The following is a 24,325-nucleotide window of genomic DNA, read 5'->3' as shown; positions in this document are numbered from 1 at the left end:
AATTTTGTTACCAGCAAGCCATTCTTTAAGGAATCTTTGTTAAAATGTTGCCTAGCTTTTCTTGCTGTTGTTCTTGAAGATCTCTGTGTTATGAGCTGGGATATTATTCCCTTAGAGCTGTGGGTATTAAGCATTGTGTCCAGAACTGGTGTGCATATTGCTGCACAGAATTAGGTTAATAGCAGAGAAAGGGTGCAAGAAGACTCAGAGGAAGAGGTTGATGTTTCTGGTGACCTGACCCAACTCGGTCTGTGATAAGTAGACGCCAGTGTGATTCTTCCCTGGGCCTATAGTTACTGCCCTGGAGAGGTTACTCACCACACAGCAACTCAGCAACTGGCTCAGTGAGGTGATGAATGAAGCAAACACCTTATTGCGAGTTCAGTTCCAGGGGAGACAGGGCTCCTGGGTGCTGCAGGTGTCGAAATGCAGCAAAAAGTGTTGTGTTTTTTGTTTCTTAATCAGACGAGTACACTCTTAAGTCAGTTTGCAAACAGAAAGTTTGCTTCTTGATTCTGCTGTGACACAAGATTCAAAGCTGTCAATGTTGGTGGGACACACAATGTGTTATAGTGGAGTTTGCGGTAGAATAGTAAGTTCTCATGGCATGAAGAACCGTATCGGTCTGCAGTTGGTTCCTATAGAAGTTCAGAAGTTTTACCTGCTGAACCATTCCTTACTGCCTAGGAAAATGGTTACTTCATCAGTGGATACACCCTGTGTAGTACTTTACCTGGATGTAACATGTTGAAAGAGACACCCTTTCTTGGAATTAGAAGGAGCTAAGACATATTCTCCATCTGAAGTACACATCCTTCTAATAAGACAAACTTTTATGTTGGAGACGTAAGTTTTGAGTGTTCTGATAGAAGCTATCAGCTTTTCATCTGAAACCCGTCTGTCCCATTGGCCATGACCTGTGTACTCATGAACCTGGTGTGGGCAATTCTGCTGCCATGCGCTGTGGCGCCATGACCTGTGGTGAGATGGCATCAAACTGGCACACTTACAGCCAAGTAATTAATAAACAGCAAGCTCCAACTAGGAGCTAGAATCGAAATTGTTTAGCTGGGATTTTCCTTATGTCCAGTATGCATTCTTATATATGAAATTGTATGCTGTCTTGTTTGGCTGTAAATCATACTGAGATATTTCTCATGTGTGCCTTTTTCTCCCTAATCAGTGTTTCATTAGGCTTTTGGAGAGTACATTGATTCCACCATTATCAGGGCTTGCAGGATAAGCCATAATTACTCTGTTTTTGGTTCAGGCAGGTTACAGGCCTTGGTTTTTTGGACTTTTGGCAGTTTACTTCCCAGAGTAAGACCTCCACAGAAACTAACAGCTTCCCACTGCTTGCAATATACACTTATTTAATTATTCAGGCCTAGATCTAGAGATATTTTCTACTATTTTTGCGTGGCTGTGTCCTAATGTGGAAGGAATGAGTGAGCTGTAAACAAACAAAACTGTATCATATCCAGAACCTGTACTTCCACATGGCCTTATTGCTTAAATAGCATATGATTGTCCCTTTTGTAAGTGAGCGTGGTGTCTTTCAGTTGGCTCTTTTCCATTCGTGCTTAATTATGGCTTGTGGAAGCTATGCTGCCTCCTCCATTCCAAAACACAGCCCTGCTGCATAATACTGTATTAAATCAGTCATAGCCAATCAAAATTCTGAATATCTGAATTCTATTGCTTATATAAGAAGATTTGTTTTCAATAATGTTGCCTATTGGAAAGTATTTTACATTTTCAAATAATATTTTTCCCTTGGTGTTTGTAGGGCACTTTTCCACATGGCATAGACATTCTAACTGCAGCTGATTATTTTGCTGTTGGTAACAGAGTTAACTGTTATCTGACTATAAGGTAAGTTTCCAAACATTTGTTGTCCTAAACATGAGAGACCTCTTTTACATAATGAAATATTTGATGATTGTTTCACCTTACTGAACATTATGTTTATTACTGTTGTTTTTGAATGAATTAAAATTCAGGTTTTCTTATTTCTTCATCAAACTGCTTATTATGCCTAAGACATGGAGAAAATGGGACTGTGATTTCCTTGTCTACATGGAGGAAGTAACCAAGAGACAGTATTTGCAGATGTCACAAAACTGTCTAAGCTGGTCAAGATTAGAGGAGACTGAGAGATTTGGAAGAGTTGTAGTAAAAGGAGAGGCTGTTCTGAGGGCAGATAGACTCCAGTATGAGTAAAAAAATAACCCAATACCCACGTAAAAAAGTACTTCGCACAAATTGTTGAATTTGTGATCTGTGCTTAGACCTTTAACTTGAGTGCTTATATCTTTCATTGATATCTCAGTGAAAATCTAACTAGAATGTACAGTAGTGTTTGAAAACACAAAGTGATCTCTGCAGTATGGACACTTCAAAGAACAAGAAGGGAAATACCAAAACTGGTGTGGTGCTGTTATAAATCAGTGGCTTGTCTTGGAACCCTGTGTTCTCTTCTGGGCAGCGATCTGAAATACAGTAAAGCTGAAGTCAGGGGAATTCAGGGGCAAGCTGGGTGTGCAGGGTGACTAAAATGAACATGAGGTTGCCCTTCCTCATGAGAGGATGAAAAAGGCTGAGGGCTGGATCGTTCTGTAGTTGTCCAAGGCAGACAGTCTAGCCTGGTGTCCGACCTCTCCAGAGCCCCAGCAGAGACAGGCACCTACTCAGGTGATTCACACCATTTTCAGATAGCTCTGATAAGTTGCCCTCTGCAGTTGCGTGTTGCTCAGAAGCCAACAGGTTCCAAAAGCTCGAAGAGGTGATATTCTTGGGGAAGAGAAACGGCAAGCAGGCGTATGGCGGTTTACGCTCTGTCATCAGCTTGGTGACTTCCAGTGAGCAGTTTTTTAAGATCATTTGCACTGGAGTCCTCTGTCCTCTTCTTTGACTGTTATTTTCATTAATCTGTCCACCTCCATATTGTCCCTTTAGTGCATAATCATTCCAGCCTGTGCATGTCTACACCTTTCACCTACTGTCGTTCCGTCTGGGGTCCACACCCCCTCCCACGGCTCTTCCCCCGAGCTCCCGCCTGCTGAGCTGGATGGGGAAACACATCGGCTCGGGATTCACTGCTGCTCTGGAGCTGGACAGTGTTGAAACTCTGGCTTTTTTTACCAGTAGAAAATTGAAAATATTCAAAATCGACAAAGCAGTTTTTATTTTCTCTCTTCTACAATTTTGGCTTGGAGACTTAATTATGTTCTCCTTACTTTTTGAGAGCTGGATTGTTAATTCATGATTTGTTTCAAATGTTTACTTTTTACTGTTTTCATTATGATTTCCAGGGTTTTTGTAGGAGTGTTTCTTATCTAAGTGAAAATATTTTTACTGCGGACTCTTCCATTCTTGTGCCTTTCTTTAAATTGTGCAACAGAAGGAATACATTTTTAAGTTTTTTATAATCTTATGCAGTTAGTTGCATGTGTCAAGGTTTAAGGCAAGGCGGCAATAAACCGTGGCAGACACTCCCTGTTGTCCCCTCACTTCCCGCCACCCCTTTCCTTTAGATCGGAAAGATAAGAGGAAAGGAAGAGAGACTTCAAGTTGGAGAGTTTTAAAGGGTTTTAGTAATGCTACTATTAAATAGAGAATATATATACAAAATATACAAAACCAATCTCAAGTGCTGGTGCGGAGCTGCGTCGCTGCGCAGCAGAGCTGGGGCTGCGGGGCTGGCGGCTCCAGCAGCTGCAGCGCAGGCACCGGCAGTCCCGGGCGGGACTGCACAGCAAAGCGGAGCCTGGGTGCGGGATGCAGGGCCTGAGGGCTGGGGATCACAGACAGACAGACAGACAGACAGGGGCCTCTCTGGATGCCGGCCGTGGTCAAAGAGAGCGTGACCCTGTGATCACCCTCTTATATAGGGGGTATGACGGTTATGGGATGGAATACTTCCGTTGGTCAGTTCTAGTCACCTGGTCCATCCAGCCCTCCTCAAACACGCCCCTCTCACAACGGAACGGGGGAAAACTTACCAGTCTTTCTTAGCTACCATAGTAATAAATCTAAACACGAGCTTCTTCAGCGTTCCGTTGGTCTCTTATCAGCCCCGAGTACAGCATCCTAGGGAAAACATGCAGGCTAAACCTCAGGAAAGTACAGGCACCTAGAAGAACTTAGCGGAAAGAAGAATCACTAAAAGAGAACCCGTCTTGTTTTTAACAAAACCAGGACAGCATGACTCCTTGAAACTATGTTCAGTGTTATTAATCATACTCTTCTTTGTAAAGTATTTGTCACCTCATTCATTATATTACTTTTAAAAATCTTCACCGCTTTGCTCTTCAAGCAAGATGTAATTATTTGGGTCAATATTTAATTATTTCCTTATTTTTGTCTGAGTAACATCAAAGGAAAAGTATATAAACATATATTTGGCTGCACAAAAAACATGGTTCATTATGATGTGGCAGGAAGAATGGACTTTTCTGATCCGTATGCCTTAAGGTAGTGTGATTGTTTATGTAGCTGGAAAAAGCTGCTTGAGGTTCTATTGCAGATCTAGAATCTTCAGGTGTCCATCCCCCACCCAGATCAGTCGGTCCTGGGACGCTCTGTGCCAGCACAGTGGCGCTATGGGAAAGGGTGTGAAGGGCTGTACTGCGAGATTCCTTTGAGCAATACAAGTGTTACTTTCTACAGCTGGATTTGGCTTTGGTTAATAAATGGTGATATATTCTCATAGAGAGGCAGTAGTATATATTTATATATGTGTGTGTGTGTATATAAATAGTTCCTTATATCCTTCCAAATCTAATTGTTTTTATGAAAGTTCTTCATGCCGAGTGCCCTTTGGAAACATTTTGCTGGAAGTTCTTTAGAGGATTCAGCTCAAAATATCATAATCCTTTTCTGAGGATGGAAGGCAGAGGAAACCCATTTTGTGTGAGATGGGAATAAAGCGATTATGTGACTCCAGGAGTTCTGGGCTTGGTAAAAGCAGAGTTAAGGAGAAAGCTGCTTAATCTGAGTAGAGAGGGATTCGAAAATCTTACCAGCGACATTATCAGGAAGGCTAGACTTGCATACATGTCTGCTTGCATTAAATTCTCAGTAGGGTACAAAAGATGAGGACTGTGGTTAAACTAAAACTGAAAGTGGAATTGGGCTACAGACACAGCCCAAGAAACCAACTTTGAGCTGGGCAAAGAAAGTCCAGATTAAAGTGGTTGAGAACGAATGGTGAGTGCTAAAACTAGGGTCCAAAAAGCAACTACAAAGAAGAGAACTCAAACACAGGAAGGGAAGTGCGTGTACGATTGTGTGTTCTTCCAGAGCAGGGAAGGGAACCAGAGAGTAATGAATTCTATCAACAACCAGTTAAACCAACTGTCTAATCCCGCTCTAGGGCTGCCAGCAGTTGTAGGTAGTATTGCTGTAGCTGGTATTGGCTCAAGGACTGAGGTTGGCGCTGTGGATTTAAGGATTCCTGCTCTTCTGATGAATTACCTAGATATCAATATAGTAACAGGCAACAGTATTTGGGTTTTGTTTTCCTTCTAATTACACGCACGTATGTTAATGGAACACTATTATAGTTGCAAAGTTAATCACCATACATCAGATATACTGAAAAAACATTTCGCTTAACTTGTGTTGACCTGACCTTTCAATAGTTGATGTTTCTGAGGATGGGAAAGTGAGTTGGCTGTGAAGCTGGGTGGTTACCCAGGCTGCCCGGGTCATCAGTCCTGGTGTTCCCTCACGTCTTGGGGCTTGACTTGGCAGCTCTAACATTTATTGTCAGAATTGACTTTTTGTGTGTGTTTGACTTTTAGTGTGTTTTACATTTTCTAGAATGTAACAATGGGAATTGAATGCAGCTTTTCATTGCTGTGAAGCTTTTTGTATCTATAGTAGTTTCTATAGAGAATCTGAAGGGGTTTTATGAAAGCCATTTAAAGTTTTTTCAATAATTGTAAAACATGTCCTATTGTATTATTTCATTCAGCTGCATCTCATTTAGGAGAAAGTGTGTTTAAGTAATTTTTTTGTTGCTTTAAACCTAGAGGATTTAGGTCTTTGTAGTGGTTTGTGTTAAAATGCACAGCAATGTTGAGTCTGTCCTCTCTCTACCTGGACGGTTCTTTTTCAGTATGTATATTGCTGGCTTTCCTGAGTATACACAGCCAATGATTGATCATTTAGTTAACATGAAGATCAACCACTGGGATTGGTAAGTTCATAAAGTCTAATTATTAATATCCAGGAGCTGACTGTTCTGCATATCATGCTTTCCTAGATTATTTTGGTAAATTTTGCTTATACTGGAGTCTGCAATAGCATTTGACTGAAGAAAACGGGACAAGTAGTAGCTGATGTCATCTATTCCCCCCTAGCATATTCTCATTTAAAACACGTTTATTAATTTTGTCTTTTTACCATGACCTCAATCTGTTAATAGATTAATAAAAGTCATCTATATGGTGTATAGTGTATGGGGGTAAACACCATCACCATACAATTATCATAATTAAAATAGATTTCATGCATAGAGATGGTGCTTAGTCATATTCAGTGTTCATGAAGATTAAAATATGTACATATAACACAAATGAGATTATATCAGTGCTGATACTAGTTTGCATCATGAGAAATAATGATAGTTTACTGCAGTGTCCCTGCCAGTGCACAGAATGAGCCCTCAGGTTCCACCATCCACACTTGGGTTTTTCTTTGTCTCTTTCAGCAATGAGTTCTATTCATATAGCTAAAAGCTACCTGTAGGCTGGCTGTTTGCTCCACTGTTTTGGTTTGTTTCCTTTATTTGAGGGGGGGAAGCATACAATGGACAGACAATATTGTAATTTTTAGTAGTGCTGCAATCTTTATTTGGGTCAGGAGTCCATTCCTGACATTGTTTTCTTTTTTTTTAATGCACTAAATTGCTAACCCAAAAAAATCCAATATGTTATTTTTACATCTTCAGCATTATTCGAGAACTTTCAACCAAAGCGCTGCATAACCTTACTCAACAAGCTCCTGAATACATGGCAGATGTGGGTAGGTAACAAGTTTGTTCTGCGTACCGTGCCGTATCAAGGGTTCTAGCTTCCGCAACTAAAATGTATTAAGAAAACTTCAACATGCACCATGACTTAATAAAAATTAAGATTTCCCCTGTGACTTAAGAGAGTATAGTGACACTAATAGTTTTACCAGTTTTCAGATTTCATGCAAAAATTATAACATACAAAAATTATACCATACGGATCTTTTGCTGTCTGGGGACTGGACTTTAGTTATCCAGCTACACTGGACCTTACCAGTTCCAGGTAAATAAATGGGTGTAGTTCTGTTGCAACAATTCCGGCAGGTAGCCCTCAAGTTCCCAGCTTTTGTTTTGGTGATAGAGCTTTGATGTTGTAAAGGGTGGGGGGATCTGTTTTGTCTTGTCCGGTCTGACATCTTCAGAGGAATTCCTTTTTGACTGGTGTGTGTGTAGTCTAATGTTTCTTAGCATGAATTCAGGATGTAATTTGCTCAGCCCACTCGGGATGCTGAGGATGTAGTAGCTGATTTTTAGAGTGGCTGAGACAGCAGCTGACAGCCCGGTGGGGCTGCAGGAACTGATCGCACCTGCGCTCCCTGCAGTGGACTAGGGAGGTGACACTTTATATGGAAGTAAAATTCCATGGAAGAACAAGCCTCATTTCCCTTACCGCTCAGCCAGCCTAATAGCAAGCCTGTTATTTTATTTCCTCCAAACAGGGAGCTGGCTGTGAGTACAGAATTTCTTGGTGTGGTTGAGTGTGCTTTGTCAGAATTCACTTATATTTTTAAAACTTGGTTTCTGTGTAACGGGCAGGATATAACAGCCAGACTTGGCATAAATGGTTTTTCTGTGTTATTTCTAAGTCAACATGTTTACATTTAGAACTGTGATCTGTCCCTGTGTTTTGTTTAAAAAAATATGTATTATTTAATCTCTTTCAGTTTTGCCAAGACTTCTGCCTTTATCAGTGGGCACAGATCTGCACACTCGCCATGGGGCAATTCTTGCCTGTGCTGAGATCACCCATGCACTGTGTAAACTGGCAGAAGAGAATAATAGGTACAAATGCAAGATTATCTTGACTATAAATTATCCTTTCATGTCTGGTCTATTGAAAGCTTCCTGAGTATAATTATGGAAATCTCCATCTTACTGAACTTCTTTTCCATTGAATTTTTGTTTGTTTTAATCAGTCATGCCAAGCCTACAGATTTTTTTTTTGGCAATGTTATTAAGTCTAAATTCATCATCAGGAAAGTGTGATCATTTACTGCTTCACTCTGATAGTTGAAAGTTATCATTTAAATATAGATTAAACCCTCTTTCCCTATAAGTATGTTGTCTTCCGGGTGAGGGGACAGTCTTACTGAGTTGGACTGATTTAATTGTTGCTGCTGAATTCTGGTCCAGATATGTCTATATATTGGTGTATGTGTACACACACACATGTTACATATAGGTGATGTAGCCAGAATAATTGACAAAATTATTTAGAGATGTCTTTGCTTTAATGCTTTAATTAAAGAAATGAGCCATTTACCTTTTCTTTCACAAGAATCACATCTGAAAAATGGTTGAAAATCTTTATTGCAAAAAACAGAATTTGGAAGCGATGTTAGCAATAGAATTTTATACTAGTGTAATTTAAATTGGGATGAACAGCTTCTTAAGGTCAATGCAACGGAAAATAAGACTCCAGAGTGCAAACTTCACTGAGAATAAGTACAGTTCTGCAGGATTCATAGATACATGTACACTGAAGAAATATACGTTGAGAAACAGACTGACTTTCTGGATGGTTTTTCTTCCAAAAGTTGAATAATTAGTCTCTAAATAAGCTTTATTATTTTACTTCTGAGAACATTCCAACATAGTCATACAAAGATATCTGAAGTGGTGGCAATAACAAACTCAATGTTGTCATTGTTCATTCAAGCTAAATATACTGAGATGAATTCAAATAATAGATGTCAAAAGTATGCACTGATTTTCATGGCTTCAATTATTGGCAAATAGGAATTTTGTTTACCAGCAGCGTCTATCTAAAGCATTCGAGTTAAGAGTTGAAAAGTTAGAGAACAAGAGGCAGGGCATTTTTAGTAGCGGGAAATACTTGAAATGGATGAAAATATCACCAAAGTGTCTGGAGTCCAAAAGTACAACTGAACTGAGAAGGGTTATTGGTGTATTACTGATTAAAATGTTCTTAATAAGCTATGTTCAGTTTTCATAGCCCTTTAAGAAGGAGTTTGCTACATGTTAAGGAAAGAATTTATGTTACAATGATTGCTGAACTGTTTCAAATATTGCAGACTTCAAAATCAAATGATTGGTTTCCTAATCATGCTGTAATAATTTTTCTTGCGTGACTTTGTTGTACTTTCAAACAGAAAACCAGTTTTTAAAATGTTGTATACCTTTACAGATCTGTAACTCATTATTTCAATGAAAAATCCTTGGAGGGACTTCAGCAAATCCATCAAGAGGTTTGTAGCACGTATAAATGTGTCTTTTAACCCGGTATGTTGTATTATTTTTAAACAACCATTTACAATTAAAACAGTTGTTCCCACCTTCCTCTCCCCCTTGGCGAAAGCAAACAGTCTCACAAACAGGAATTTGGACGCACGCTCCAGACTGTGACAGCTGGGTGTCCTTGCCCGTGTGTCTTGCTCCAGTATAATTTTGTGTTTGGTCCCTTTCTCAGCGCAGCCATTTTCTCAGATGCTGCTCGTTACACTTCTGAAATACCGCGTGGGGTTTCTCTTTGTTCTCCTTCTGTTCCTTCCCCCTTTCTGTCCTGTTTCTGGCCGTGCAGGTACGTGTGTGGCTGTTGCCTTAAGGTGACCACACTCAAGAGAGATCTCCTAGTGAGTCCATTCTGTCCCCCTTTTTCTTTCTTTATTACCTCGTGGGATTTCATTGCTGAATCCTTACATCCATAATTTACCTGATTATAGACCCTGAAGTCACATTCTGTATTTCAGCTGATGTGTTGTCTGTATCTCTGCTTATGACAAGTGAAGTTATGTCCTGCTCTCAGCAATTTCAAAAGCTTCTACAGAGATAATCTTACCTAGTGTAGCTCATGCTGTTTAGACATTGCATGCAAGGAGGAAAAATGAAAACCCTTGTATCAAACAAGCCCTGCTAATATTAATGTTTGTTGCTTTTATTTTTCCCCTCAGCTTTCCCGTCGTCAATTGTACAGGTAAGAAAATGGCCACAAAAAAATTTATTGGGAAGGATGAATTAGAAGTAATGAAAATGCTGGGAACCTCGGGTGATTTTTGGTTTGCACATGTGAGTTAAGCCCCGCAGAGCCGGGCAGTCATGAGAATGCCAGCACACACATTCCTTGGTCGCCCTATTAGAGACACTGATGTCGCTTATACTGGTTGTGGTTAGAGAGTGCGATTAATGGGAAAGTGGTAAGTACTGGCCTCGCTGCTGCGATAGAGACTGTTAAAGAAAGGAAGGAATGTGAACCAGAACACGCTCGCTAATCCATGGCTTCAGCGGTGTGGAATGGATTTCTTTGCCATTATTCACCTGTGCTGCAGCACTTGTAGGGTTCATGTAGGTCTAGAGAAATGACCTTCAGCTAATAAGTTAATGAGTCCAAAATTTATTTGTTTTTTAAAGGAGCATCTATCTAAATTCTAGACGTACTTTCTTCGCCCTGTGCAATGAGTAGGTCAGGAGTATTACGAACGCTCAATGCAATTTTTCAGCTCTGGCGCCAAAGAAAATGTAAATGAGTTTTCACTGAGTTTTTCATTTCGTGTTTATTGAAGCTTCCAGGAAATAAAGGGAGTTTGCCTAAGTAACTGTTAAGTAAATGTGAATTAAAACTGGTATGTGACTTCAGAGTTTGCTCTTAAATTTAAGGAGATCGGAACATAATTAATGAGTTGTATTCCCTGATGATTATATATGTGAATGAGGGGCTTTTTCTGCTTTAACTGACAAATTCTTTGAGGTTTTGGGCAATTTAATTCACTTATTTGCACATGACATATCTAGAAACAGTAAACTTAAGTAGTTCTTTTGTATAATTATTAATTATAAATTAAAGAATATTTACGTAAGTATTTGTATCCTCAAACTTTCTGAAAACAAGTCAAAATTTACTTCTTGAGGGTCATACATAGTGATGTGGAACTTCACTCCATAGTCAGCTTGTACTGGCAGATGGCTTTAATGCTGATACTGTATATTAGTGTCTTTGTGGGTGGCTGTCTTGGCTCCCATAAATTCTTTAATGTCAGGGTGGAGCTTGGGTGTAATTTGTTTTTGTCATAATGTGCACTTCTTGCACTTAATGGTATTTATAAGATGCCTACAGAAATGTTTTCATTCTAGATAAGACTTCTCATTTGACTCCAAGCAAAATTGATTCACTGCTGTTTAATACTTAGGCTGAGACAGAGATGTCTACTATAATCCATATTTTAAAATATCGGTATGCATAAAATATTTTAAAATAGGACAAGAAAAATAAACTAGGTTATAAAAACAAACCAGCAATTTGAGTATTGCTGGGCAAGCATTTAGTGAAACAAGCCAAACTTGTTTCGTGATGAGTAATTATTGCACATAATATTCCGTAGATTTCCATTTGAGTAGTTGCTACTGGGAATTTGCAGTGTAAAAACATCTTGTAGGAATGTTGAAAACCTGTGCGTTTCATTTGTGTTCCTAGTTTTTAAACTGCATTAACAAAAAGCATTAGGCCACCGTCTCAGCTGCTTATTGGATATTTTGCTTTCTGGTGAGATAATAGGTGTCTTTTTGTCAGGCTGTTTTCAGAAATTGCATTGGCCTATGAGAAAGGAAAAAGGAAGTAAAGCGTAAAAACCCTGTGATTTTCTTCTTTTAAGCTGCAGTTTATAAACTTCAGGCTGGAAAATGGGTCATGAGTTTCTTGTTTGTCTCATGCTTAGAGTTCCATTGAATCCATAAGGACCTCAAGTCAAAAAGATCAAGCCAAAGTGCTGTAAGGGAGACCATAATTCAACCAACCATCTTACTTTGTATAGCAGCTCTTGTGATGTCTTCAGCCTGCTTTTGAAGGATGCCCATGAATTACCCTTCAGACAGGACACAGACCATTTTGAGTTATACTGCGCAGTTTCTCAATTTTGAGTATACTTGATGCAACCGAATTTCTTTATACTAATGGTAGAAAATCCTCTCTTCTGCTGTATTAACATATATTTTTTTACGTGCAAGTATCTTTCTCTCTTCCTGTATAAGTCCTTTTCTGGGTTTACCATAGTAAGCTGAAAAAGGAGAATGCAAGTCCAGGCACATCAGGAGGTACTTCCTTCCATTAGTCTGGATTCTGACACATTTGAAGCACCAGTTTGTCTGGAGGAGCTGGTTGGTTGAAGCATTTGCATGTGCACTTCCAGCTGAGGATCGTGCAGTGAGCCTGCTTTTCTCTATTAAATGGGCACTAGTCATGGCACGTCATATGCAAACCATGCCGCTTGAGCAGAGCGTTTGTCCATTGTGCCTGGTTTGTGCTATAGACATACAAAAATTGAGCTATATTTTATTTGCTTTAAACATTACTTTTATCAATAAAAATGTAAGACAAAATCTTGTGCCATCTGTTGCCTTAAGCTGTCTTACTTGGGATAGGAAGTCAGTCTGCCCTTTAAACACAATGTTAATGGTCAGCCTGCTTTGTATTATGCTTCTACTGAACCAGCACGGTTAGTGGCTTTTTATTGTAACACATATATTTCTGTAGTGCAGCTAAGACCTTTTCCTAGTTCTCAATATGGAAAGTTCTCAAGAAAAAAAGGATTTTTAATAGTAGTTCTGTTAAGATTCTTTAAACATGTATCATCTGATATAAGGTACTTGATTGAATATTCTGCTGAATACGCGTTCAGATTTTATTTTACCTCCCTTGTAGCCAGTCCTGAGTTTGATAATGTCTTAATACACAGGGTTGGGTAACAGGATAATTTAGGGATGGATGTGGAAGTGCTGCAGATAGATATGCTGGGCTCCTTCCAGGTAGTTGTGCTGCACGTCTGTATTTCAGCAAATGTTGTATTTCTTGGGCCTTGGGGGTTCTGGCTGTGACAGGATGCACAGGGTTCGTTAGTGACTCCCACCCTGGGTGATGCAACACGCTACTTGCCGAGTTTTGCTCTGATCTCATTCTTGTAGCACATGAAGAGACTGGCTGCAGGTATTACGTGGTCAGCTGTGGCAGATGAGCAATTGTAGCTTTCAGAACAGTCGCCAGTGTAAGTTGGACTGTCAGCTTCAGGGTGTCAGCTTTTCCAGAAGAGTAAGGGAGCCCGTAGGTGTTGACAGGTGCAAGGCAACAGAGAAACTCCTCTCATTTCAAAGACCTTTAAGGTTGCAACTAATCTTGATGGTTTCAGGGCAAATGTGTTTCGTGGCACTCATCTACATAAAAGAGTTTTTTAGGCATAGAAGCTTAATCAGCAACAAAGCTACTCTTAAAAATTCTTCCAACTTTAAGTTATGTTTTTGCATCCAGTAGTGTGGTGGTTCTAGGAGATCGTGCTATACCATGTTCTGAAGAGTCAAGGTGAAATTCTTTTGCTCTTAACTGATGTCGGGGGAAAAGTCTTACTCCCATAGAGCCAGGATTTAACCTGTAGTCTTCTGGTGTACAAAACATGTACAGTCAGTCTATGAATTTACAGTAACCTAAAAATAGGTGTTTGTCAGCTTAGTATAGTTTATTCTCTGCATCTTCAAGGGAAGACCATAAAAGCTTTTTATCTATGCTCAAAGGTTATCTCCCTCCTCTGTGTATAACAGTTTGTGATAAAGCCATGTTGTACGTCCAAAGCCCGGTAAGGTACAACCTGAACCTTTTAAGGTACCTCACTTCTATTTGGGACGGGATTTCCCATGGAAAAAAATTGGTTACTCTTCATATGGAGATGAAGATACCTATTTAGCAGCTGCCGGTGTTGAGTTACGACGGCTTTTAAATCACCCACCCTCGTCGCGGTAACGCCTACGGCACGTCAGCTGCTCTCGCAAGGGCTGCCGGGAGCTGCCGGATCTCTTGAGAACGAAAGTGCCCAATTGAGAGAAAAAACCCAAAAAAAGTCTTCTCTGTACCTCGAAGATTTCGCTTAATTGGGACCTGCTGAGCTGCCTCCAATCAGCTGATCTCAGAAACTGAGATCATCAGTTTGCTGATGACACCAAGCTGGGAGGAGTGGCTGACACTGGAAGCTGTGCTGCCATCAGAGACCTGGACAGGCTGGAGAGTTGGGCAGGGAAAAATTTAATGAAATATAACAAGGGCAAGTGTAGAGTCTTGTATCTGGGTAGGAACAAGCCCAGGTTCCAGTCTAAGTTGGGGAATGAACTATTGGAGAGCAGCGTAGGGGAAAAAGACCTAGAGGTCCTGGTGGACAGCAGGATGACCATGAGCCAGCACTGGGCCCTTGTGGCCAGGAAGGCCAATGGTACCTGGGGTGGATTAGAAGGGGGTGGTCAGTAGGTCAGAGGTTCTCCTGCCCCTCTACTCTGCCCTGGTGAGACCACATCTGGAATATTGTGTCCAGCTGTGGCCCCTCAGTTCCAGCAGGACAGGGAACTGCTGGAGAGAGTCCAGCGCAGGGCAACAAAGATGCTGAAGGGAGTGGAGCATCTCCCGTGTGAGGAAAGGCTGAGGGAGCTGGGGCTCTGGAGCTGGACAAGAGGAGACTGAGGGGTGACCTCATTCATGTTTACAGATATCTAAAGGGGGAGTGTCAGGAGGATGGAGCCAGGCTCTTCTCGGTGACAACCAGTGATAGGACAAGGGGTAATGGGTTCAAACTGGAACACAAAAGGTTCCACTTAAATTTGAGAAGAAACTTCTTCTCAGTGAGGGTGCCAGAGCCTGGCCCAGGCTGCCCAGGGGGTTGTGGAGTCTCCTTCTGTGCAGACATTCCAACCCGCCTGGACACCTTCCTGTGTAACCTCATCTGGGTGTTCCTGCTCCATGGGGGGATTGCACTGGATGAGCTTTCCAGGGCCCTTCCAATCCCTGACATTCTGGGATTCTCTTTTCGTGGCTTCCTGGAGACTGAGTATTTGCAATTGAATCTCTACAGCAATTCAAGTAGTTTTAACTTGAGATTCAGTTGTTTATGAAAACATAGATGCTATTCACTTCGAAACAGTTTCAGTTGTTGTTATTTCTATAATCTTAAAGATGAATTCTGAATTTCTCACAAAAAGCAGCTTTCAGATAATTAAAAAAAAAAATCCGTAAAAGAACCTCGAACTTCTGTATGCACTGAAAACAGCACTGTCATTGGTTCTGTTTCAGGCCTACATAGTTTTAAAATAGATACCAGCATTCTTAGGTCAGTAATCTTAATTCATCAGTTCTATAGGGGATTATACATTTTGATTATATTTTCCACAAATAATTTGCGACTCACCCTCAGACGTTTCCGGGAGAGAGGCATTGCTTTGGAACCGCACATAGGAAGGAACATTTAGGAGCTCATGGAACCTGGGCACCGCATCAGTCACTTTACAAATTGAATTAATAATGAAGTCTTGAAACAGGTACATCTAATAGTGTGATGCAACTTGTGGATGTGTCTTTGGAAGAAAGAAGAGAGAATACTGACTGTACAGCAAAATTCAGAATCTCTGAATTAGGTAGATCCGTATCTTTTTAATTTAGTGAAATACTGCAGAGCAAGATAAAGTTAATAGAAAGATGTGCATCATGTTTAACAAACTAAACACCGACTGAGGAAAGATCTAGGATAATGATAGAATTCTCAGTTCTTGAAATATGTATGAGCGGTGGAAAGTGGAAAAAATTTTAGATATATTGATGGATATACTGTGATTAGGCAAGAAATAACTTGAAAACTGTTGCAGAGAACAACACATGGTACACAGTGCCTTCAAAAATAGATTTGATTGTAGTTTCTGTGTTACATGTAGATCTTACTATGCAATCACTGCCACCATTTTTCATGCTTGCAGAGGGACAACAATCCTCAGTGAAGTTGTAAACTTTGAAATTAAATTGAGTTGATGTAATGCCAAAGGAAGGGAGAGCTGTCAAATTATTAGCATAAGAGTAGCTTTAAGTCAGCTTTAAGGCCTGACTTCCTTATTGGCAGAGTACAGAAGTGGAGAAGAGCAGCCTTTATGACTCAGTCCTTGCTTTGTAGTTGGAACAGAAGTCTGTATCTGAATCCTTGCATCAGCAGACTATGTTGCACACCAAACAAATTGCCCAGATCATTATTTTATACTCATTTGCAGTAAGACAACAGAGAGATGGCGAGGAATGGGTGAGGACAAAATGAAGTTAAAAGGAAGGTTGAAGAGGAAGCAAGCCTTGCCACATCAGTCTGTTTTTGCCAGTCTCAACTCCTGGCATCAGGTCTTTGTTTTCAAATTTAATTTTTTCCGAATCTGGATGGCAGACAACAAGGCAGGAAGGTGGGGTAGATAATACCTTATCAGCACGGGGATGTATAATCTGTGCTTGTTTCCTACGATGATAGACTGAGCTGTAGATTATTACATTGAGCTTAATATATTGATTGTCGAAAGCTGAAGTTTCCCAACTAAAGGAGGTGCTGACCTACAGCAAGCGAGAATATTGTGGAGCTGGCGTCTGCATTACCTGACAAACCAATGAGAATGTCGAGCATGTTACAGGAGGCGCCTACTTGTATGGAATGGAAAAACTTGTTTAAAATGTTGAGGCTTTTGAAGCTCATATAAAAGGATAAATTGGAGAACAAAGTTCTAAGAGTTGTTAGGGTTGCTAAGTTTGCCTTCTGAGCATAGCTACTAATTTTATTGTGGGGAGGGAGGAGGAGAGGAGGGAAGAAAAGGTTTGGGGAAAAAAAAATGCCAACAACACAAGCAAACAAACAAAAAAGCCTTTGTTGTTCCTCCCTCTTGCTGGGAGTTTCTGCCAGAGCATGGCCATCCAAACAGGTGACTAAGGGCTTGGCACACCTCAGGGGGAAACACTGCAGCACAAGTGAAGGGCGACGTGAATAAGGAGCTGAGGGAGGAAATACCCAAAGGAAGGGCAGGAGAGGGGTCAAAGGTTCAGAAAATTGAAAAATTAAGCCACAGAAGGTGACACTGAGCAGAACACCCCAAGCAGTGCTCCCGGCACCTTGGGGATATCCAGGTAACCAGCAGCCATCGCTCAGCGGGGTGAGGAGACGTCTCTGTGCCCGGAGACATGAGAGACTGAACAAATGGAAACAGGCCCCGCCGGTTCCAGGACACTTCTCCCTTTCCCCACTTTCTGCCCAGTTCACACTTTCTCCTCCTAGTGCTGTCAGTGCCTGGTTCAGACAGGATAACTGGGCTGGATAAGCCTGAGGTCTGAGCTGGTGGGACCATCCTGATATGACAGGGTCTGAAGCATCCGAAGCCATTTGTTTCTTGCCCTTTTTGATGCGTTGAAAGTTTTTACCCCCTCGCTTGTGGTGGTGAATGCAGAATCACCTGGGAGGCGGCTTTAGCGGGGAAGGAGCATGTGAGAAACTTCGTAAAAATGAGAACTGCTAGGTGAAGTTTCTATTTAATCTTCCAGAGGTGAAGATTTTGTTTAAAAATTGCATGTGATTGCCGTTCAGTTGCGTGAGTCACAAGCTCATAGAGGCTGTATGACTGAAAAGTCCCGTGGCGAGTCCCACAGGTTTGGAATGCTTCTGAAGCAAGTGAAAAGGCGAATGATCTTCACTGTCTTTTATTATTCACATTAAAAATTAGGAAGACCGGAGCTGTATTTTTGCAAGAAGATAGCTTAAATACTGAGGAAGGTTTTGTATAAATCATGCTGAAGTTGAAACAACAGTTGATTTCAAAAGAAGGATGTTAGAGGTGGTCAAATACAAAACTGCAGGAATTTTGTGATCTGATTTCATTCTGAAATGGTTTTGAGTTTTTCCTTTCTCACTGGGCCATGCACTCAGATTGCTTCTAGTAGGTTATTTTCTGAAGGCTGTTTCTGTTTTGCAGGGGTTTAGGTGGAGAACTGATGAGACCAGCTGGTAAGTATTAGACCTGTGGTGTGAAAGCAGAAAATGGGCAGTAACTAATTCTTCCGTTTACTTTTTTTCCCGCTTTGTTTGCATGTATTGTGTTGAATGTATAAATAGAATGTGCACAGTAATTAAAAAAATGCAAAGTTTGGAGGCCAATCAGAAAACAGGTCCACCTGAGCATTGGCTATGTCCTTTTCAGGAAAGACAGGCCAGCCAGGCATGGTGGTGGAGTTGCTCTTTGTGTGAGAGAGCAACTACAATGTATTGAGTATTGTCCAGGCACAGATGAGGAATGAGTTGAGAGTCTGTGGGTGAAAGTTAAGGGGCAGGCTGGCAAGGGTGATACTATTGTGGGTGTCTATTATAGGCCACCAGATCAGGGTGAGGAAGTTGATGAGGCCTTCTAGGCAATCTGGACATCCATCAATCCATGGGTCCGGATGGGATGCACCCGCTGGTGCTGAGGGAGCTGGCTGAGGTCATTGCTGGACCGCTCTTCATCATCTTTGCCAAGTCTTGGGAAACGGGAGAGGTGCCTGAGGACTGGAGGAAAGCAAATGTCACTCCAGTCTTCAGAAAGGGCAAGAAGGAGGACCTGGGTAACTCTAGACCGGTCAACCTCACCTCCATCCCTGGGAAACTGATGGAACGACTTCTCCTTGGTGCCATCTCAAGGCGTATCAGGGATAAGAGGGTCATTAGGGGCAGTCAACATGGCTTCACCAAGGGGAAGTCATGCTTGACCGACCTCATTGACTTTGATGAGGACATAACAAGATGGATGGATGATGGCAGAGCGGTGACGTGATCTGCCTTGACTTGAGTAAGGCATTTGACACAGTCTCCACAGCATCCTCACAGCTAAACTGAGGGAGTGCGTTCTGGATGATCGGGCAGTGAGTGGATATCACAGAAAAGGTGTTGGGTTGTTCACAGATTTTGAAGATTGTTATATACACTGTCAAAAGGAAGGGCATTGCAGAATAAAGGATCCATCCAGGTAGCCTGCGTGTATCAGGAAATGATGCCAAGTTGAGTTTCCTGCTCATGGGTTGGATGAAGGAAGTGCTACGTAGCAGATTCTGGCTTTGAAGATGTGAAGCCATCCAAACAGTGGGTAAAGGAGTTCCTGTACCAACACAGAAGGGTGATCAAATAAAAGGGGTGAAGGGGCCAAGGGGATTTCTGCAGTCTTTGAATGGGTTTACAGTCTTGTGACGTGATAATGCAGGCTGAAAGAACAGGTAGATTTTTTTAATATGTTTTAGCTTTTAAGCAGCTGAGTATTCCATAGTATTGGAGAAGTACAAATGACAGTATTTTGGCATGATACAACTGCGTAGGTGGAATAAGAGAAGAACTGAAAATATTCCACAAATTGCCTGCATGTCTAATGAAGATGGTGGTGTCAACCACAATAGAGGGTAAAAGAAGCATAGAGAACTAAGGAGGATCCCTTAGAGACCTGGGGTTAGTCACATTGTACTTAACCTTGTCTGTGAATAAATATTAGAACAAAGAAGCTGACATTGAATGGAGTTGGAGCGCAGGGAGCCTGGTTGTGTGACATTACCATAGTGAGGGTTGAATTTAAGAGTAGATTTGGAGCCCAGTAAGTTGATTATAAATGAAGAAGGTGATGAATTGTGTACAGAGCCCGGAGTAAGATTCAAAGATTAAGTTGTGGGAGGAGAGGAAAACAAAATAGTGGCATTATATAGCAGCTTGTTCTGTCCCCTCCTCCTCTGCACCAACCTCCCACCAGCTCTAAAGCAGTCAGATAGGGAGTGTGGATGTGCATGGATCTGTTTGATGGGAACTGATCACTGGGAGGTGAAAGATGTTGTATTCCTTAGGCGCTGAGTTTTCCTTTGAGCAACGCAGTCAATCTGTTGTATACTGAAAGCCTGCTGTGTTTACTGTGTTACTCTTTATTCCCCGAAACAGCCTTGAAATACTAAAATAAATACTATTCTGAAAGTGGATTTGTAAGCTTGAAACTCATTGAAGTTTATAGATTTAAAATAAGAAGGCCTTAATTATTAAAATACCATTTTCTTGCATTCTGTCAAAGGAAATAAAGCTGCAGACAGATTTGTAGCCCCCAGCTCTGTGCAGCGTGCAGATGCCACTCATTGAAGGTCCAAAAAATGCTATTAAGAAGTAGGAAAACCTTTTACATATATTTGAATAGTTTTTTAGTGGCAGTAGTATCATCGTTGTCCAAGTCAGTTTACTATCAGCAATACTACATAGCCATTTACAGATTGGTGTAGAAACAAGTGGCCAGTATGTATATATGCACCTTAAATGGCCAAGGGGGAAACACATCCCACCAGCCAATGGATCTGCATGAAGAATGGGACTAACTCATGTCAGAGAGCAGTTCCTGCGTGGTAGTGGTAGTGGTTTTGTATGTAAGGATCACAAATGTAATTTCTTGTCAGTCTCTAATTTCACATATTTTGGATTTCAAATTGCAAATTTTCTTCAATTTAAAATTAATGAAACTTGATGTGGTTGCCTCTGCAAAATCACTGTAACTTCTCTTTTTTTTTGGTATTTATCCAGTTATCAACTTTGTTTTCTTACAGTTTGCACTTTAATTGAAAAGCTGTCACTATCAAAAATGCCATTTAGAGGAGATCCAATAATCGGTATGTCGTATTTTAAATAACCTCCCATTATCTTAGTAGTTATTACTTCAGCTAAAGTATCAACGAATGATGTTTTTCAAAGCAGCAAGATTAGCAAAGTTTAGTGGCCTAACAAATAAGAAAGTATCAAAAAGATACACAAATATTGCAACAGCTGGTGATGTTATTTGAAGATTTTCTTGTGTGTGTGGCTGTTAACTAGTATTTTTTTTTACCTGGGCACAGTGTTTGCACTATGGACATGTAAACCAAACCAGAACAGCTGTACTAGTTGAGAATCACAAGCTTGTTTACTTTGGAAAACCAAGGAAATACGTCAGTATGTGTAGTTGCTGGTCTTTGTAAAAAATGAAACAGAGAATGTTGAAGTTCAGAAAGTAAAAAAAATTGATACCAATTATGTTTCTTACTATTTCAGGTGGCTGGCAGTGGTTAATAAATGACACTCTAAGGAGTCTCCCTCTTGTTTCAAGTGCTGCACGACAGCACGTAAAGGTATAAGAGTTCCTCCTTCATATGGTCCCGTTAAATACAGAATTAGAAATATTTTTTGCTTTCTGTTGGTGGATTATTTTCCATGGAATCTAATTGTTTATTGAATCTTTGATTTTTAGATTGGTATGAAGGGTTATTTAAAAAAAATTCCATACATTCAAAGGAACGTGCTTCAATTTTCCATTAAACTCTGTTGCACATCCTTTTCTTGTGCTCTCAAGCTACTCTAATTCTGAATATTAAATCCATGGATGGATATGTTTCATGCTATTTTATGTACGTTATCTTAACACATCCAGCAATTTGCATTAATTTTCCCAAGTAATACCATGGCAGTTTGATCTTGCACACTTAAAGGCTCTACCAAATTGTAATGACAATTTTTTGTCTGCCTTGTTAGATTATAGCCATCACAGAGACAGTTTTAATATAACATACTGTGTTCATGTTGTTAGTTTTTAAAAATAAGATAAAAAGCCATTGAAAACATCTGGTAACTTATCTCCTAAAATCTTCTGTGGAAGATGAGTAGACTAGAATGTACCCAAATCACTGAAGAAAATTAAAAGATGAAATTTGAATTCTTGGCATATTCTTTTGGCATTAGCAATTTATTCAAAGAGTTTGTATGTCTTATAACTGGAACTTCTAAACCAAGCTTAGAAGAATTAATTATAGGCTTGATGAGGTTTTGACTGCAGGGTGACAATAAAACCATGGCAGATGTATTGTTAATCCCCTCTCCCTCCCCTTCAACCCCTCCCTTTCACCCCTTCCCACTAAGGACAGGCGATCAGGAGGAAAAGAAGGACAGAGGGTGATACTATTGTGGGTGTCTATTCTAGGCCACCAGATCAGGGCGAGGAAGTTGATGAGGCCTCTACAGACAGCTGAGAGCAGCCTCCCAATCACAGGCCCTGGTTGTGGTGGGGATTTTAACTTCCCTGATGTTTGTTGGAAGGACGACTCGGCCGGCCAGCCACAGTCTAGGAGGTTCCTCCAGTGCCTTGACGAGAACTTTCTGATGCAAAGGGTGCAGGAGCCAACTAGAAGAGGCGCACTGCTGGACCTCGTCCTCACTAACGAGGAGGGTCTGGATGAAGTGGTAAAGGTTGAGGGCTGCCTTGGTTGCAGCAACCATGAGATGGTGGAGTTCAGGATCTCCTGTGGCAGGAGCAGGATAGCAAGCAGAATTGCAACCTTGGATTTCAGCAGAAAATAAAAGTAGCTGAAGGGAATGATTTTTTTAAAAAAATCCTCTCTGTTTTAATTCTAAGCACAGTTATAAAGTATGACCTTAGTAAATATATCAAGTTCACAGTTTTGCCTTTATTACAGGAGTCTGCAGTTTCTGCCCTGGCTGCTCTGTGTAATGAATATTACATCAATGAAGAGGGAGAAGCTGATCCAGCTCTACAGGGTAATGACTCATGTTTACAGTAGAGGCAGAAAATACTGGGCTGGACGTAACTTGCACTTGGGAGGTATCGGATACAATGGGGAGGAGCATCACTGATTGTAAAGGGCCTTAAAATGCTTCAGGAAGGAATGGTAAACCCAACAGAAAGTATAGGAGACTTGGATAAGTCAGTTAACACAGGTCTAAACATGTTTAAGGGGATTAGGAAAAAAAAAAAAGGTTTTGGTAAAATTTAACCAGTGTTTCACTATGGCTCGACAGATTAAAATGAAAACACAAATCAAAGATACTGATTTGGCATTCTGAATTGGTGTCTGTGGGACTGGAATTTAATTGGATCACTTTTTTCCCCTCCATTTGTTTTCACCTATTCTTTGTTGTATTTTTTCTTTCTTAATGTGTTCTGGTTTGGTTCTGATGACTTTCTCCTTTAATATTCTTTCAGGATGGGTTGTGTTGAGTTAATATTGTAGACACTTCATAGCCCATAATGTTTTATGAAGCTGAAGGCTCTTAGAAGAATATTAACATTTGCTAGCATAATTACTGAGTAGTTATAAGTAAAGAGCTGCTCATTTGCTAGTTGTCATGTCTTAATTTTATGTCATTTGGCTAAAATGTCAATTTAATGTTTACATCAATCGAAGGGAAGACCAGCATAATCTTACTAAGATCGTGGTGCTGTCTAAGCAAGCATTGCATCTTCCTATGGCCTCAAGACTGTCTTACACTCCAGTGGTTTGGAAATCTTAAATAACCATTGTGCTTGTATGAAGGTATTGCTAACCTCTGGACAGGGAACTAGTGCCCTGATGCGAGGAACTAGTTGAGGCCTGCCGATTGCACCGGGATTTAAACCAATTTTAAAAGTCAGTCAGGAGTTATGATTAATGTGTAGTTTCTTATGGTAACTATTCTTTCTTCCTCTAGCAAATATTGCTCAATCACTTAAATCTTACATGACAGTAAGCAATGGCATAATTATGTAATCTTCTGAGGATCTCTCATTCTTTTTCTTGGAGGATTAAAAAGTGCATATTCAGGAAAGTGATTAATAAGACCACCTTCCTCCTTGTTGACCAGAGCTGTGTTTATTGCAGCTGTATATCTTGGTTGTTCTTAGAAGCTTCTCTGGAGTACCTTGTTTTTCTCTGCAATTTATGGAAGAGTTTAATATAGTAGCTGAAAAATCTGGTAAAGGAAGTATTGTGTGTTAGGTCTATGATAAAGACTACAGCAGAAATATGTAGATATGATTCCTGACTTTTTTATTTTCTATTAATTCATCCTTATTTTATTCTTCATATCGGTTTATTGTTGAGCCTTCTTTTTTCATGGCCAGTTCAGTTTATTCATGTTCCTTTTGTCTGTGCTGCTGTTTGTGGAACTGTTGTCCCTATTTTGTCATGTAACTACACACAGAATCTGAGCCCAGCATCCACCCTTCAAAGTGGGCGCTTCTCTTTGACTTTTCTCCTGCAAAAAGCCCAACTTTATACACATGCTCGTATTGAGCGTGGAAAGTACGCGTGCAAATGTGCACGGAAAGTATAAATACACGTGCAAATGTGCACGGAAAGTAGATACACTCGCAATCCTGCGAGGGTTAATTTTACTCACACACGAGGTGGCAAGGCAAGTGGAGTCTCCATCCCGGGGGGGCTCTCGGCGGCAGCATCTGGCT

General features: G+C 40.6%; 1 protein-coding gene across 3 annotated transcripts in view; it reads left to right on the top strand.

The window, feature by feature from the left end:
• The window catches only part of TBCD (tubulin folding cofactor D), a 116,911-nt gene that overhangs the window by 65,599 nt on the left and 26,987 nt on the right, over nt 1-24,325 (top strand). For all 3 annotated transcript variants that reach the window (XM_065034601.1, XM_065034600.1, XM_065034602.1), the window contains 10 exons: nt 1,790-1,875; nt 6,125-6,205; nt 6,959-7,032; nt 7,966-8,083; nt 9,450-9,510; nt 10,213-10,235; nt 18,044-18,075; nt 20,664-20,726; nt 21,145-21,221; nt 22,560-22,641. In XM_065034601.1, the coding sequence (XP_064890673.1) occupies nt 1,790-1,875; nt 6,125-6,205; nt 6,959-7,032; nt 7,966-8,083; nt 9,450-9,510; nt 10,213-10,235; nt 18,044-18,075; nt 20,664-20,726; nt 21,145-21,221; nt 22,560-22,641 (697 nt within the window). The remainder of the gene's footprint in view (nt 1-1,789; nt 1,876-6,124; nt 6,206-6,958; nt 7,033-7,965; nt 8,084-9,449; nt 9,511-10,212; nt 10,236-18,043; nt 18,076-20,663; nt 20,727-21,144; nt 21,222-22,559; nt 22,642-24,325) is intronic.

The sequence above is a fragment of the Columba livia genome, chromosome 18, assembly GCF_036013475.1.
Source record: "Columba livia isolate bColLiv1 breed racing homer chromosome 18, bColLiv1.pat.W.v2, whole genome shotgun sequence".
Lineage (NCBI taxonomy): Eukaryota > Metazoa > Chordata > Aves > Columbiformes > Columbidae > Columba > Columba livia.
Note: the sequence above shows the minus strand (reverse complement) of the source record. Positions and strands in the feature narration are given on the sequence as shown.